This window comes from Fusarium odoratissimum, assembly GCF_000260195.1.
Source record: "Fusarium odoratissimum NRRL 54006 unplaced genomic scaffold supercont1.19, whole genome shotgun sequence".
Classification (NCBI taxonomy): domain Eukaryota; kingdom Fungi; phylum Ascomycota; class Sordariomycetes; order Hypocreales; family Nectriaceae; genus Fusarium; species Fusarium odoratissimum.
The window spans coordinates 27,880-40,643 of record NW_022158704.1 but is presented as its reverse complement, the minus strand read 5'-3'; the positions used below and the strand labels follow the sequence as shown (position 1 = coordinate 40,643).

Genomic DNA, 12,764 nt, shown 5'->3' with positions numbered 1-12,764 from the left:
AGGTTCCCCTCTGGGAACCCCTGGTCTGTTCATACAAAACCCCACTGACGAGACTCAACTTGGTGATACCTACAGAGACCTACAGCAGTAGACTGAGCCATCGATGAATTGTCCTGTCATTACGAGTACCTCGAGTTTCTTGGCTGAAGCCATGGAGGCATGCACCAAGCTCTCCATCACATCGTGTGCATCATACTGCATAAAAAGGCCGCGTCTCCCCCGTTATATGACTGATGACTTGAGCTTAATCTTTCGTCACATTCACCAACAACTGTGAATTGATCCCTGTCTGGCCATGCAATGATCAGCAATTCATTGACTGGATCAGAACAAGCAATTGAGTTGGATCTTGGAATTGCTGCTCGCGTTAATTCACATTTCACCTCTCCTCTTTTACTCAGCTAAGATTTAACTTGATCACCTGAACCAAATAAAGATTAACGAACAAGACAAGGACCCTTTCTTATTCTTCTTGGTCTTGTTCCTTTTTTTAGGCTTTAAGTTTGTCCCACTTTTACGCCTCCCCCTGGTCTGCTCTAGCCTGGTCGGGTCTGTCCAGGCCGTGACTTTTGGTGGGAAAGCCCCCAAAAGGAAGAGTCGATAAGTTCGGCGACCCCAGAAGCAAGCCCAGCCAACAAACTCGGCTCCCGTCTATAACCATTCGCATACACATACACATACTTCCATACATAATACTTAGTACATCCTTCGTCTTCTCTCTGCGCCTCCTTCGTGCGTCCATCTCCCCAGCTTCTTTCTCCTTCTCCTCTTTCGTTCAGTCAGTCAGTCAGTCAATCATTCAACTGCGACATCTTCTACACCCGCCAAATACACCACGCTATACTACACTACACTGCTATCCCATCTGATCTGATCTGATCTGGTAGATCTGCGACCTTACTTTGGCCAGCTATGGCTAGTCACTAAAGTTGGGATCCTCATTCCTTAACAAGACCTTCAATCCACAGGTCAACGGCGATCGTCGCCGCCCCTTGCAGCAAACATGGTCCGGCTCTTCTCTGCTTGCAACATAAACATGTCATTACCTCTAACATTACACTTCTAGGGCTGCTGCCTCTCTCGTTCTTCGGGTCCCAACTCTCCCTACCCAGGTGGCGCACCCAACGCTTCGTCGCGCGCTATCAATCCTCCCCCGCTGGCACTCCCAGAAGCCGCTCAACCGCAAATTCCCGCCGAAAGACGTCGCCAGCACCGTCGCAGTAATCGTCCTCTGGATCAGCATATCGATAAGCCTTTGCGACGACACGAGTGGACTTCACGCGATCGCACATGGACTAAGAGCGAATTGGCAAAGGAACGAGTTGCCTTCTTTGATACAAGAGTCACCGGCAGACCTGAGATATGGCAGACAATTCATGCGGCCCTGGCTGTCTTGTGGGATCCAGCGGGCCAGGATGCGCAAGATGACGGATCCAATGGCCTTGCGACGGCTCAGATGATTTTATCCGCTGCTGAGATCTCTCTCCCGACTGGCAACCTCTCCAATGGCGTGTACGACTCTCTAGGAAACTACTATCAAATGCCGGAATGGGTTGTTTGCGATCCGCTCAATGTGCAGGAGGATCGAGAAGAGGGCGCAAAGAGTAATCTCTCAAATGCTGGCGACGACACAGCAGCAGATGAAGAACTGAGCGACGAAGAGATGGAGGGCAAGAAACAAGAAAAGGGTAAAGAGGTGGACGATGCCCAAGAGACAGTCAAACTACGAGCCAGGCTCAGTGAGAACGGCCAAGATATCAACGTCGCCATATATGAGTCGGATACTGTTCGTAGTGTAGCCAAAAAGATTGCTCTCGAGGCTGGCGTGAGTACCTTGCTTATTCTCTGGCGAGCAAACAGAATGCTAACAACACCCAGCTTGCGTCGACCAAGAAGATCAGGATAGCATACATGGGTAAGATTCTTAAGGACAACCTATCTCTCACGGCACAAAACTGGCAGACTGGTCATGTCGTCAATGCCCTTGTCTTTGACATTTGATTGTGCCCTACCGCTATCCTCCCAGCGCCAGACATGAGGCAACCTGGTCCCTGAACATTTGTCTCAGCCAAACACTTCACCCTCATCATCAACTTATCCCAATGGCAGCTTTGCCTTTTATTGATCCGCTGCGTTCGGCCACTTTTGGACAATACCCTATATCGTTTTTCCTGCTTTTACCACATCTGTCTGTGTCTTTTGGAGTTGGTGGGTGCTGGTCTAGCGATTATTTCCCCATCACTTATATTCCTCGCATATCCCCTTGTGTCGAGATTGATTTTGGATACTATTAACCAGCTGTTGCTCTTACAATACATATGTATATGAGCCCAACAAGGCATCCAACAAAAGTTTGGCAAGGCCCTCGCTAATATCACTTTTCCCTGTTCTGAACGAGAAAGCCGAGCTATTCAACCACAATTCGTGATAGCCACTGGCTCTGACTGTGACCCTATGTGAAACCATGTGCCTTTGTAATCAACGTCTACCTAAACCTGCTTACAATGAACTCTACCAGGGACCCATCGCACAGCCTTTTGGTGGGAAAACACCCATTAACATGCTCCGACCCTGACTCCGCTCCAACCATCGTCATGAATCTTGCAATGCTGAGACAACCCTTCTCATGTAATTAGATCCAGGTGTTTGTACGTATATCAGCTGACCTAAGCCGTGGACCCGATCTTGTTAAGTCCCTTCAAAGAGCCTAAGCTCAGTGCCAAGCCTTGTGATCGACTTCTTATTCTGACGAAACCAGTGATGGGTCCATCTTCGCCCTCCTTCTCAATGCTCAAATTAGCAAGAGCATCCTCACCTAAGTTCATGGTTAGCACGATCCTATTATTGCCATAGACTAGAATAACTTACCAAACACACTCCTAGCGTAAAGGTTGGCACTCAAGAATTGACAGTCACCCTTGAGACTGGCCTCTGGTGTCAGGCAGTTCATATTTGTGCAGGCCATAAGCTGGTCGAGGAAGTCACGTAGCGACTTGGCCTTGGAGTTGATGTTGACCTTGTTCTCCCACTCGAATTCAGTCCACATAGTGCGGAATTGGGTCTCGGTGCAAGTGGCGGGCTGAATGTAATCCATGATATCGACGTGTAAGTCGTTAAGAATAACGACATTGGTATCAGTAGAGTGAGCACCATCATATACGACGTTACCAAAGATGACACCAGTGTCTGTTGATGAGACCTTGATTGTGCATTGCACGTTGTGGAAGTCATGAGGACCCAGGTTCTGTGTAGTAGGTCGCTCAACGACCTTCAGGTCACCAAGCGTGGCGAACTCGACTGAGAGGTTTTGAAGAGTCTCTGTTGTCTGGTTGACAAGAAGAACATCGAGAACGATATCGAACTGATGAACCTTGACATATGCTTCAGCATACACGGGGTCCGAGAATCCGGTCAACTGAACCACACGGCTCAGCTTGGAAGACAGGTCTTCGGCGGTGCCCTCTCCACCAGTCGCCCTCTCCAGATCCACCTCGATCTCATCGAGGCCTTCGGTGGTGTTCTTCTTGGCTAGTTGTCGAATTTGGACAGCATCGTCAACCTGCACAGCAGTCTTGGCCTTCTCGAAAGCTTCCTTGGCGGCTCGCTTCTTCTCCTCCACCTGGACCATGGCTCGGAAGGCCTTGCGGGTATCATCCAACCAAACGGCCTCAAGCTCCTTCTTCTGCTCAAACTCAGCCAATGAGCGTACACATGACATGATTCGGTCCACAGAGTCCTCATCGATGGGAGCCTTGACAAATTGAGATTGTCCAACTCGGATGATAGAAATCATAATCAGCATGGCCTCAGCCCGGAGGGCGTTAGTTCGAGCCTTATCCGAGGAAATCTCATGATGTCGCATCACAAGCTTGACGAGAGTAGATGACAGAACAGTGGCCAGATAGTAGTCTCCGTCAAGAATGAGTTGGCGCAGAGGAGGCTTCTGAGCAGTCTTGACGGCCTCTAACTTAGCAGCTGCTGAAGACTGGCTGGTAAGAGCAGTCTCGGTAGCATATGTGCCATCAGCCAGGACCTTGCGTGAACCAGATGGCGCGGCCGGCTTCGATGCTCCGTTGATGTGATCGTCGGTCTGCTCCTCGGTGTCATGAGAATCCAGTAGCCGTTGCTCCGATGCGAGAATGGGCATCTCGCCAAGACTAGCACGTATCCTCTTCCAAGCCTCTCGAATGTCCTTCTCTTCAAGAGAGTACTCACCAATGATCCACATGATGCCACGGTACACCTTGCCAGCTCGGACCTCACCCAGGGTGGAGACAAGCCGCTCAATGATGGTGGTACGCAGATTGGGGAACTTTTCGACAACTTCCTTGACAAAGTTGATAACATCGACAGCGGAAGCGTTGTTGAAGTCGGCAATAAAATCCATAAGCAGCTCCACGACGCTCGCTGCGACCTCGGAAAACTTGATAGCGCATTGGTGAATAGAGTGGATAAGGAGAGATCGGTACTCGGTGTTCTTCTCGTATTCTTGGTCGACTGTCTTGGAGAGTTCCTTCTTGAGCAAGAGAACAACCTCTTCAACATTCTTGCTGGATACCATCTCAAGGGCAAGACCAAGAGCCTTTCGTCGGACGTCGATATCGGTACTGGACAGAACTCGGAGAATCTCCATGGTCAGGTCATCAAGGACACCCTCGTTCTTCTTGCGCAATTGATCAACTCGATCAAGCACGATCAGCTTGACATTGTTATCTGCCTCCTTGATGCTCAGCTCAATGAACTTGGCGGCGGCGGCCTTGACCGCAACAGGGTTATTGGTTAAAGCAGTAAGAGATGAGGCAGCTTCGTATACGACAGTTGAAGCGCCAGCTTCTAGCAGGTCGAAGATCAATCGCAGATATCGTGCCTATCATATAGTCAGTGGCTATTCAGCCCCCTCCGTGAGTGACTATCAGACAAACCTTGTTCTGGGAGTTCTGAACCGCATCCTTGCGAATGAACTCGAGTTCGACAAGCTGAAGAAGCTCCTCTGCATTGGGAATGCCTTCAAAAACGGAACTGAGGTAAACGAGGGCAGCATCGTGGTCAATGCTAACAAGAGCGGCAAAACCATTCCTTCGGCAAACACCGTCACTCTCTCCCTCGAGGAAAGTCGAAATGAGTTCGGAGGCATCTGGAATCAGGGAAGGCGAGTGCAAGAAAATGGAGGCGATGGCAAAAACGGCGTTTTTTCGGACGTAGGCATGTCGGTGTTCGAGACAGGATCGTGCTGAAGAGAGGAGAGGCTCAATGAGCTCAGCTTCCCTCAACTTGCAAAGGAAGCGCAGGGTGTTTCCTCGAATGTATTCGTTGGGATGTTGAAGATCGTTTCGGATACCGTTACTACGAGAGTATTGTTAGCAAAAACCATCGCAGCGATCAAATTTCTTGGTGTATAAGTAGTAGTAGTAGTAGTAAGGGCGTAGCCGTACCAAACCAGAATCATCTCCTGCTTGAGCTTGCCGCTGCTGTCAAGCTTGGGGCAGATTTCGTAGTAGAAGTAAAGAAGCTTCTTGAGAGGCTTATACTTTGAAGGCATGACGAAACGGATAATGTGCATTAGAAGACTGGGCATAGGATCGCCATTGAGCATGATGGTCAAGATGCGCTTCATAGTCTCGACCTTGGTCTCATCGGTACCCTTCTCCAGCTGCATGCGCAGATCGGAAACGGTGGGGACGTCGGCCGCATTGTCCTGGTGAACGAGACTGTACGCATTCTCAAGAAAGCCAGACATCTTGAAGAGTGTCGCCAGTTGCTGGCCGAGAAAGTTGGTGGGAGTGTTTGTTGTAGATGGGACGTGGCTCTTAGGGGGACGTTTGGAGGTGGATTGGAGGTATAGGTGGTATGGACTTCGGCGGTGGGGAGGCTCAGCTCAGGGGTTCGAGCTGCTTTAGAGCTTTAATTGTCGGGATGAGTAGCAGAATCCGCCTTGGCCATTCGTTGAATCGTATCTGGCGCGCAATCGCTAACAGCTTTTACCAGAATCCCCTATGGTAATTTAGACCAGCTCTGGACGGCATCAACTTCAAGAAGATCTGTCCTGCCAGCGATGTCGAACAGGTGGCACTAAGCGACTTAATGTGAGGGACGATATCACGTGATTTAACAAGGGGTAGTTTGGTACTTTGAGGCTACCATTCAATGCTGATTTCTATATCCTTAACAGAACATTGAGAGGTGTAGTTCTAAAAAAAGAAACCGTCAGGTGCTTTTCAACGATGATTTATGACTCAATTCAACATAAGTAGACCGCTCTTATATCTGGTGTAGTTGCCTTGCCTTGTTGATAGCTAAGCTTTGGGTTGACAGCTGATGTACTTCCAAAGCCGCGTAGTTGGCTACCGACGGTGAAGGTCTTACACCGGTCGTAAAGCTGTTCTGCCCCGCCGAATATGGTCCGTGCACCCATCTTCGACCACCAGGTCCCGCGATTCTTTCTCAGCCTTGCGATCTCAAGTGTGATAGTTGATAAATCTTGACTTGAATAATACCACCAGTCAGTCTTGCCGCCTTCCCACAGCAGCAAAAATGACGTCCTCGAACGAACCATTCTACTTGCGATACTAGTCAGTCTATCATCACGGCGTCTTCTAGCTTCCCCGTCTAATTGATGGTCGCGAAACGATGCTAATGACGTTCCTCCAAACAGCTCTGGCCATATGGGTCGTTTCGGTCACGAATTCCTTGGTACGAATACTTGTGCGGTGTCTCTATACTGTTCTAAGTTATTCTAACGTGTCGCGCGCTCAGAATTCGATTTTCGAGTCGTCGGCGATGGTCGCAGCGCGGTGGCCCGATATGCCAACAACTCCAACTACCGAAACGATAGTTTGATCCGAAAAGAGAGTAAGGAATGCGATTAACCCCGCGGAATCAGCATCTCTGATAAGTCATAGTGTGTGTCAGCTCGGTAGTTGTCGACGAAATCAAGCGCATCATCAAGACGAGCGAGATCACCAAGTACGACGAACCGAATATTCAGTGGCCTTGCCTGAGCATCGCTAACCCAATGTAGAGAAGATGATTCGAAATGGCCTCAGAAGAATAAAGATGGACGCCAGGAATTGGAGATTCGGATTGGTAATGATCATATCGCGTTCGAGGTCGGTCATTGAGACACCGTATTTCGGAACACTACTAACAGCACAGTAGACCGCCAAGATTGGATCCCTGGTGGACGTCACAGAGTCTGCTGACCCAGAAGGTCTGCGAGTGTTCTACTACCTTGTTCAGGATCTCAAGGCTCTAGTTTTCAGCTTGATCGCTCTGCACTTCAAGATCAAGCCAATTTAAAGGACGGGCCCGACTAAAAATAATGGGATACGGTGTTATGGGATCGAAAAGTCGAGGATGCAAATCTCGATGATAGAGGCGATGTTTCGGCTATAGCTAAGAACGATACCCGTACTGTGAAAGAAAGGCGCGAAAGACTACCAGAAACAAGCCATGTTTATATATCACGAATGAAAGAACAATATCACCAAAGAAGCGATCTCATAGAAAAGCATTTTGAGCACTGTTGTCGGGTAGGTGGAATATCACTAGATACTCATCGAACCCTTCGATCAGAGAGCTAGGGAAACCTTGGGAGTCACAGATGCGGGAAATCTTGGGATAATGCCCTGGGGGATGTGGTACGACGGGGAATGGAGTCATTTGTTAATTACCAATCGCCCCTGATAACACGAGTCGGATCATGCTATATGCTCTATATTTCAGCCTGCAATATGCAATCCTGAACAAGACCTGAGTAACACACGCTTGGACCAGACTCCCTGGGCAGGCTCACATGTGAGGTTGAGTGAGCGGTCTGGAACAGCTCTCTGCACTTGCAAAGCAATCAATAATAAGATACCACTTCCAGAAGAAACAGCAAACAGAAGTGATTTAGAAGAGATGATGCAGGTGGCGGAGGCTCCAATACTGTAAAAGCTAATGAATAGGCGACGGGTAGACCCGTGAAGGAAACGATAATGCGAGATTGAGGTGGAAATTACCAACGTTGTATGATGATTTCAGATCATGCCAGCAAAACAAAACGGTCTCGGTGTTGGCGTGTGCATCATGTCTCCTTAAAGGCCCATCACCCCATACGAAATGCAAGCGGCAACGTGGTGGGGGGTGCTGGGGCTGCCCGATGGCGCCTGGGCGCTTCTGGAGGCACGGCACGGAAGCAGCCCAATTCTTTTCCATTTGCATGAGGAAGCATCTGATTCCAAATCTGAGAGAGGCGTCAACTCGAGTTTTGGGGGAGGGCACCGTTGGGAAGTGATTAATGTTAGGGTCCTCATCGCCACTTCTAAAAACTCAATTGTGAGATTTCCTTTGTTGTAACAGTGGATGAAAGGTCTTGTTAAGGTTCATAATGGCCCGCTAAGACGGAACTGGGACTGGACCTAGACCTAGACCCTGGTCAAGCCTCAGCATCTCAGCCGAAGATGAAAAGGAATCATAGTGGAGAGGACACCTCGATCTGCATCTTCTCAAGTTACATGTCACCCGGGGAAGTAGGCAAAGCTTTCCACAAAGATTTCAAATGGAGAGTTTCGGGCAAAGTCGAGTGACAGTGGAAATACGGATAATTAACTTACTTGATCTTCTCAAGCTTTTTCGCCGTTCGCACGCTTATCTGTCTTTCTGTAGGGAAGAAGCTGTTTTGGTACCTGAGTAAAGTTTATAGGTATAAGAGTTGGTAAGGCCTGTTTGTCGGATCTTTCCACAGAGATTCTTCTCTTCATTGTTCCAATCTAATGAGGCCGTCATGTTGTTTAAGGAGTTGCATACCCCAAGTTACACGGCATCTGCCTGCAAACCAAGACACCTCATCATGTACAGTACTGTAAAATCATGAGCTAGGGAGACTTGGAAAACTCCCCGTCTTGCCGAGTGGAGTGGATGGAGGTCGAGGTACCCACCTACAAATCCGCTAGGTGCAGAAACCCCGGATGGCAGCAAATCAAGCCCCTCGTCCGTCGATATGAAAATGGAAGACAACCCAGCAGCATCACCGACCGACTTTGACCCTTTTCTTGCCATCCATCACATCGACCCATATCCATATGCGATCTGGCATGCTTTAACCTGCTTCCACCTCACCTGTATTATTACACCACTCTCTCCCCCAACTTTTGTGATGGGCACGTTGTTTGCTTTCTAAAGGGCTTTCAGGCGCCCTGTTCAACTCTACCAAAGTCGCTAGTCCCCGAGATCGCCACCCGTTTTGGTGATTAGCACTAACTTGCTTGTTCTCCCCTCTGGCCTCCAACAGCGCTCGACGTCAGTCAAATCCTCGCAACATACATACATGATCTACTGGTCGATTTGATACCCACGACTCTTCTTGTCCTCTTCATGAACTTCTGTCTATCCCGCGTCAACATTTTCGCTGTTTAATTGCATCATCTCCCATCACACGTCACAACAATGCCAACACCATCATCAAATCCGCCGGTCGAAGCCGCTTCGCCTCGGTCTTACAGTTTCTCGACATGTCCTGACGATGTTCAACATCAGCCACGTCCTAACCGGCAGTCACGCGACGATGATCAAGTCCACGATGCTGATCTACCCGACTCCAATCTTTCTGTCGATGTCGGCTCGCCCCTTGCCGTCGACGCGCCGGCTGCGCCCGAAGGCCCAAGCGACGATGCCACCATGTACGATGGACGTCCATCCGATGAACCGTCCTCAAGATCTTCCACCATGTCTCCTCGTCCTCAAACCGCTACTACGGCTGCCACGACTCCAATGCCTAGCGGCCCAGGGTCTGAAATAAAGGGAAGAGAGGCCGAGATCGGCAGTCAGTTGAGTCGAGAGCCTTCAAATAGCACGCAACGAGCATCTGAAACCGAATCAATCCCTCGAGAATCATCCAGACGGAGAGGGTCGCCGAATGGAGAGTCAGATTGGGTTGATATCGATGCGCAAGAGGATGAGCTTTGGTCTCCATCCATGGGCTCTGACTTTTCATGTATGAGGGTGAGTTAAAACGTCGATCGCACTGTATACGCATTGATCTGATAATCGAAAGACTATCCCTTCGGCTCCTTCATCTTACCTACGTCCGGGCAGCAAATTCCATGGCACGCAACAGTCAGAGAGGCAGGTCTACGATGTGCAGGTCGAAATTAAGCATGTTGACATGCGAGAGTCTTTTCTCTGTGGCTATCTGCGTATCCAAGGTTGGTGGTCAGAGTGTAATCAAGATCGACAATGACACTGACTCTGCTTTCAAGGTCTAACTGAGGACCATCCCACCCTCACAACATATTTTGAGGGCGAAATCATTGGTTCCAAGTACAGTTTCTACACACAACACGAGAACTGGGGCGCAAATAGCAAGGTTGACTTGAGTCATTGGGCCAAGTTCACAGCTTTCCGTCCTTTCCAAAAACAAGCTCGCAAGGGGCCTGTCACTATCCGAGATGCTGCCCAACGAGAAACCATCTTTATGCGCTGGAAAGAGCACTTTTTAGTTCCAGACCATCGAGTTCGCACGATAACGGGTGCCAGCTTCGAGGGGTTCTACTACATTTGCTTCAACCAGGTCAAGGGTGAAGTAAGCGGTATTTACTTCCACTCTAAAAGCGAAAAGTTTGTTCCCCATACCAATATCAATCACGCGTCAATTCCTGCATACTAATCGGTAACAGGTTCCAGCAATTGGAGCTGAAGCATGTCCCCGACCAGGGATGCTTTGCCGCTACCGAATTTCGTTAAACTTACGGCTACCTCAGTACAAAGCATACTACAAGCTTGGAGCGCGGCGCCGCTACAAGCACATCGCCAGTCATCGCCTTGGTTTTGTTGCAGGACCGGTTTGGGATATCCAGCACTGTTATAACAACATATAGATGGGAATACGGGAAGGGTTAGGGCCCGCTATCATGACATCTTGACGTGCCTACGTATGTTGCTTTTGTGGGTAATCAGGATTTGGGTTTTATGGGCAGTTTATCACATGAATGCGGAGCATAGGAAGTCTTTGATGGGAGCAAAGCGAAGTCTTTCCTGTAAGCGAGGTTTTATTCTTCGGCCTCGAACTTTTTGAAATATCCACGTCGAAACGGGTTGAGTTCGTCTGCCGATGTTCCGTCCAATGTGAGCTTCTGTCGATTTGTGTAAGCCTCGAGGGCCTCTTGCGAGACCTGTGAGTCGGGGAGCCGACGGTAGGTGATGAGTCTCCTTGACCCTGCGAAATATCAGTAGGTGCAGGATTAGCAACAAGGCTTCAGCGGCAACTCACACTTGTTGAACGGCTGAGTACAGACAGACACAACTCCCATGTAAGGATGGCTGGGTACGGGAATCTCTTGGTCTTCGTCGTTAGCTGTTGGCATCCAGAATGACAGTCGCCCTTCATCCACCAGAGTCTCAGCTGCAAAAGTCAAGATATCATCAAGCATCACCAGAAAGCTATAAGGCTTCTTAGGTGGCACATAAGTTGGCTTCCTGCGATAGTCAGCGAATGCGCAAATCGAACGGCTAGGACATTACGTGCATTCCATGTTGCTTCCCCTGCTCTATCAACCAGGGGGTCTTCTCAGGGTCACGGAGACCAAGAACCCTCAGCCCTTCTCTCACGCCATATGGAGGATCACAAACAATTCCATCCCATGTACGAAGATGCCTCCTAATTGGTGTGTTGGTCAAGTCGGCCGAGAATACGTCTCCTAAGCAAGACCCAATGCCATACTGGTCAAAGTTGCCTTTCAAACTCTTGTTGCCACCCTCGCCGCGGATACTTCGACCATCGATATCGCTTCCGAATGCAAGGGCACCGAAATGGGCACAGGCGATGGGAAAGGAACCAGTTCCAACGAACGGATCATAGAATAGCTTGCCAGGGGCGGCGAGTGCAAGGTTGGCAGTGACGAGAGCGAGCTCAGAGTCCATACTCGTCGTTGAGATATATCCTCGCTTCTTGAGGTCGAACTTGACCAAGAGTTCTCGCGATGAGTTCCCTACATGTCGTGCGAGATACATCATTGTGGGGTCCGGAATATTCAAGGGGACGCTGTTATAAGGCCACATCTCGAAGATGGTAAACAAGTTGTCAGGGTTGGTCATTTTCACAGGCCCAGTCCAGCCCAGAAATCGGAAAGAGTTGATGAGTTCGATCCTCTTTTTGGCTGAACGAGTTCCTTGGTATGGGTCAACATCGAACTTGAATGATTTTCCAAGATAACTATCCCAGACATGAGATGTGTTTGTCTTGACTGATTCATGAAGTACATCCAGTGTGCTTCCTTTGCCCCAGAGCTCATGGATAGATTGAATGAGAATGGATCTCTTGGCCAGACGCTTAGCCGATTCAACCGAATCAAGGTGCACGATACAAAATGGGGACTATTCACAGTAAGTTTCTGGGTTTAACCAATATTATTCATGGGAGAACAGACGTCTTGGCTATAGTCGACTATTTTCATATCCAGGCCTTCAACCAAGGCCAAAGCCTCGATCTCAGGGACCCGAAAGGTCTCATGCGCCTGAGCAAATTTGATGAGAAAATCCATCTCAATTTTCAGTTTCTGGTGAATCTTGTTGTGTAAGAGGAAGTTCAGTTTACCCTAGGATTTGTGACTTGAAGTGGTGGGGGAAGTCACACCAAATGCCTGACTTCATTGATCAGGAAATTGCTTTACTGCGTTATTCCACGACCAGATAAACCTTAAGAGCGTTGAGTGCTTCACAGTACAAAATATCTGGAAAATTCAGTGATTTGCAGAGTTGAGGATGCAGCTCGACCAAGAGATCCTCTT

At 49.0% G+C, this 12,764-nt stretch overlaps 5 protein-coding genes across 13 annotated transcripts; 3 read left to right on the top strand and 2 right to left on the bottom strand.

Moving 5' to 3' along the window:
* Positions 1-182: 182 nt before the first annotated feature.
* On the top strand, positions 183-2,788 carry FOIG_10625 (uncharacterized protein). The gene is made up of 3 exons (XM_031210988.1): positions 183-1,006; positions 1,067-1,825; positions 1,879-2,788. The coding sequence occupies exons 1-3, from the start codon at positions 1,004-1,006 to the stop codon at positions 1,999-2,001; spliced, it is 885 nt and encodes a 294-aa protein (XP_031058921.1). The 5' UTR covers positions 183-1,003; the 3' UTR covers positions 2,002-2,788.
* Positions 1,834-8,911, bottom strand: FOIG_10623 (uncharacterized protein). Of its 2 annotated transcripts, XM_031210983.1 has the most exons (5): positions 6,975-8,911; positions 5,433-6,885; positions 4,923-5,343; positions 2,869-4,867; positions 1,834-2,815 (listed from the first exon to the last, which is right to left on the bottom strand). In XM_031210983.1, the coding sequence occupies exons 2-5, from the start codon at positions 5,735-5,737 to the stop codon at positions 2,667-2,669; spliced, it is 2,874 nt and encodes a 957-aa protein (XP_031058920.1). In that variant the 5' UTR covers positions 5,738-6,885; positions 6,975-8,911; the 3' UTR covers positions 1,834-2,666. The 2 variants fall into 2 exon arrangements, with proteins under 2 accessions (XP_031058920.1, XP_031058919.1); XM_031210982.1 differs by having other exon boundaries at positions 5,433-8,911.
* FOIG_10624 (protein mago nashi like 2) lies at positions 6,017-8,911 on the top strand. Of its 4 annotated transcripts, XM_031210984.1 has the most exons (6): positions 6,017-6,569; positions 6,653-6,690; positions 6,754-6,849; positions 6,900-6,963; positions 7,019-7,106; positions 7,156-8,911. In XM_031210984.1, the coding sequence occupies exons 1-6, from the start codon at positions 6,532-6,534 to the stop codon at positions 7,294-7,296; spliced, it is 465 nt and encodes a 154-aa protein (XP_031058915.1). In that variant the 5' UTR covers positions 6,017-6,531; the 3' UTR covers positions 7,297-8,911. The 4 variants fall into 4 exon arrangements, with proteins under 4 accessions (XP_031058915.1, XP_031058917.1, XP_031058916.1 ...); XM_031210986.1 differs by having other exon boundaries at positions 7,019-8,911; XM_031210985.1 differs by having other exon boundaries at positions 6,017-6,690.
* A 7-nt stretch (positions 8,912-8,918) lies between these two features.
* Positions 8,919-12,759, bottom strand: FOIG_10621 (uncharacterized protein). Of its 5 annotated transcripts, none has more exons than XM_031210976.1 (4): positions 12,405-12,759; positions 11,504-12,351; positions 11,249-11,454; positions 8,919-11,194 (listed from the first exon to the last, which is right to left on the bottom strand). In XM_031210976.1, the coding sequence occupies exons 1-4, from the start codon at positions 12,516-12,518 to the stop codon at positions 11,028-11,030; spliced, it is 1,335 nt and encodes a 444-aa protein (XP_031058909.1). In that variant the 5' UTR covers positions 12,519-12,759; the 3' UTR covers positions 8,919-11,027. The 5 variants fall into 5 exon arrangements, with proteins under 5 accessions (XP_031058909.1, XP_031058911.1, XP_031058913.1 ...); XM_031210978.1 differs by having other exon boundaries at positions 8,919-11,454; positions 12,405-12,533; positions 12,611-12,759; XM_031210980.1 differs by having other exon boundaries at positions 11,249-12,351.
* FOIG_10622 (uncharacterized protein) lies at positions 9,427-10,722 on the top strand (the record flags this gene model as incomplete). Its single annotated transcript, XM_031210981.1, has 4 exons — positions 9,427-9,981; positions 10,034-10,184; positions 10,239-10,596; positions 10,656-10,722. 4 exons carry the CDS (start codon positions 9,427-9,429, stop codon positions 10,720-10,722), a joined length of 1,131 nt encoding a protein of 376 aa, XP_031058914.1.
* Positions 12,760-12,764: the final 5 nt, after the last annotated feature.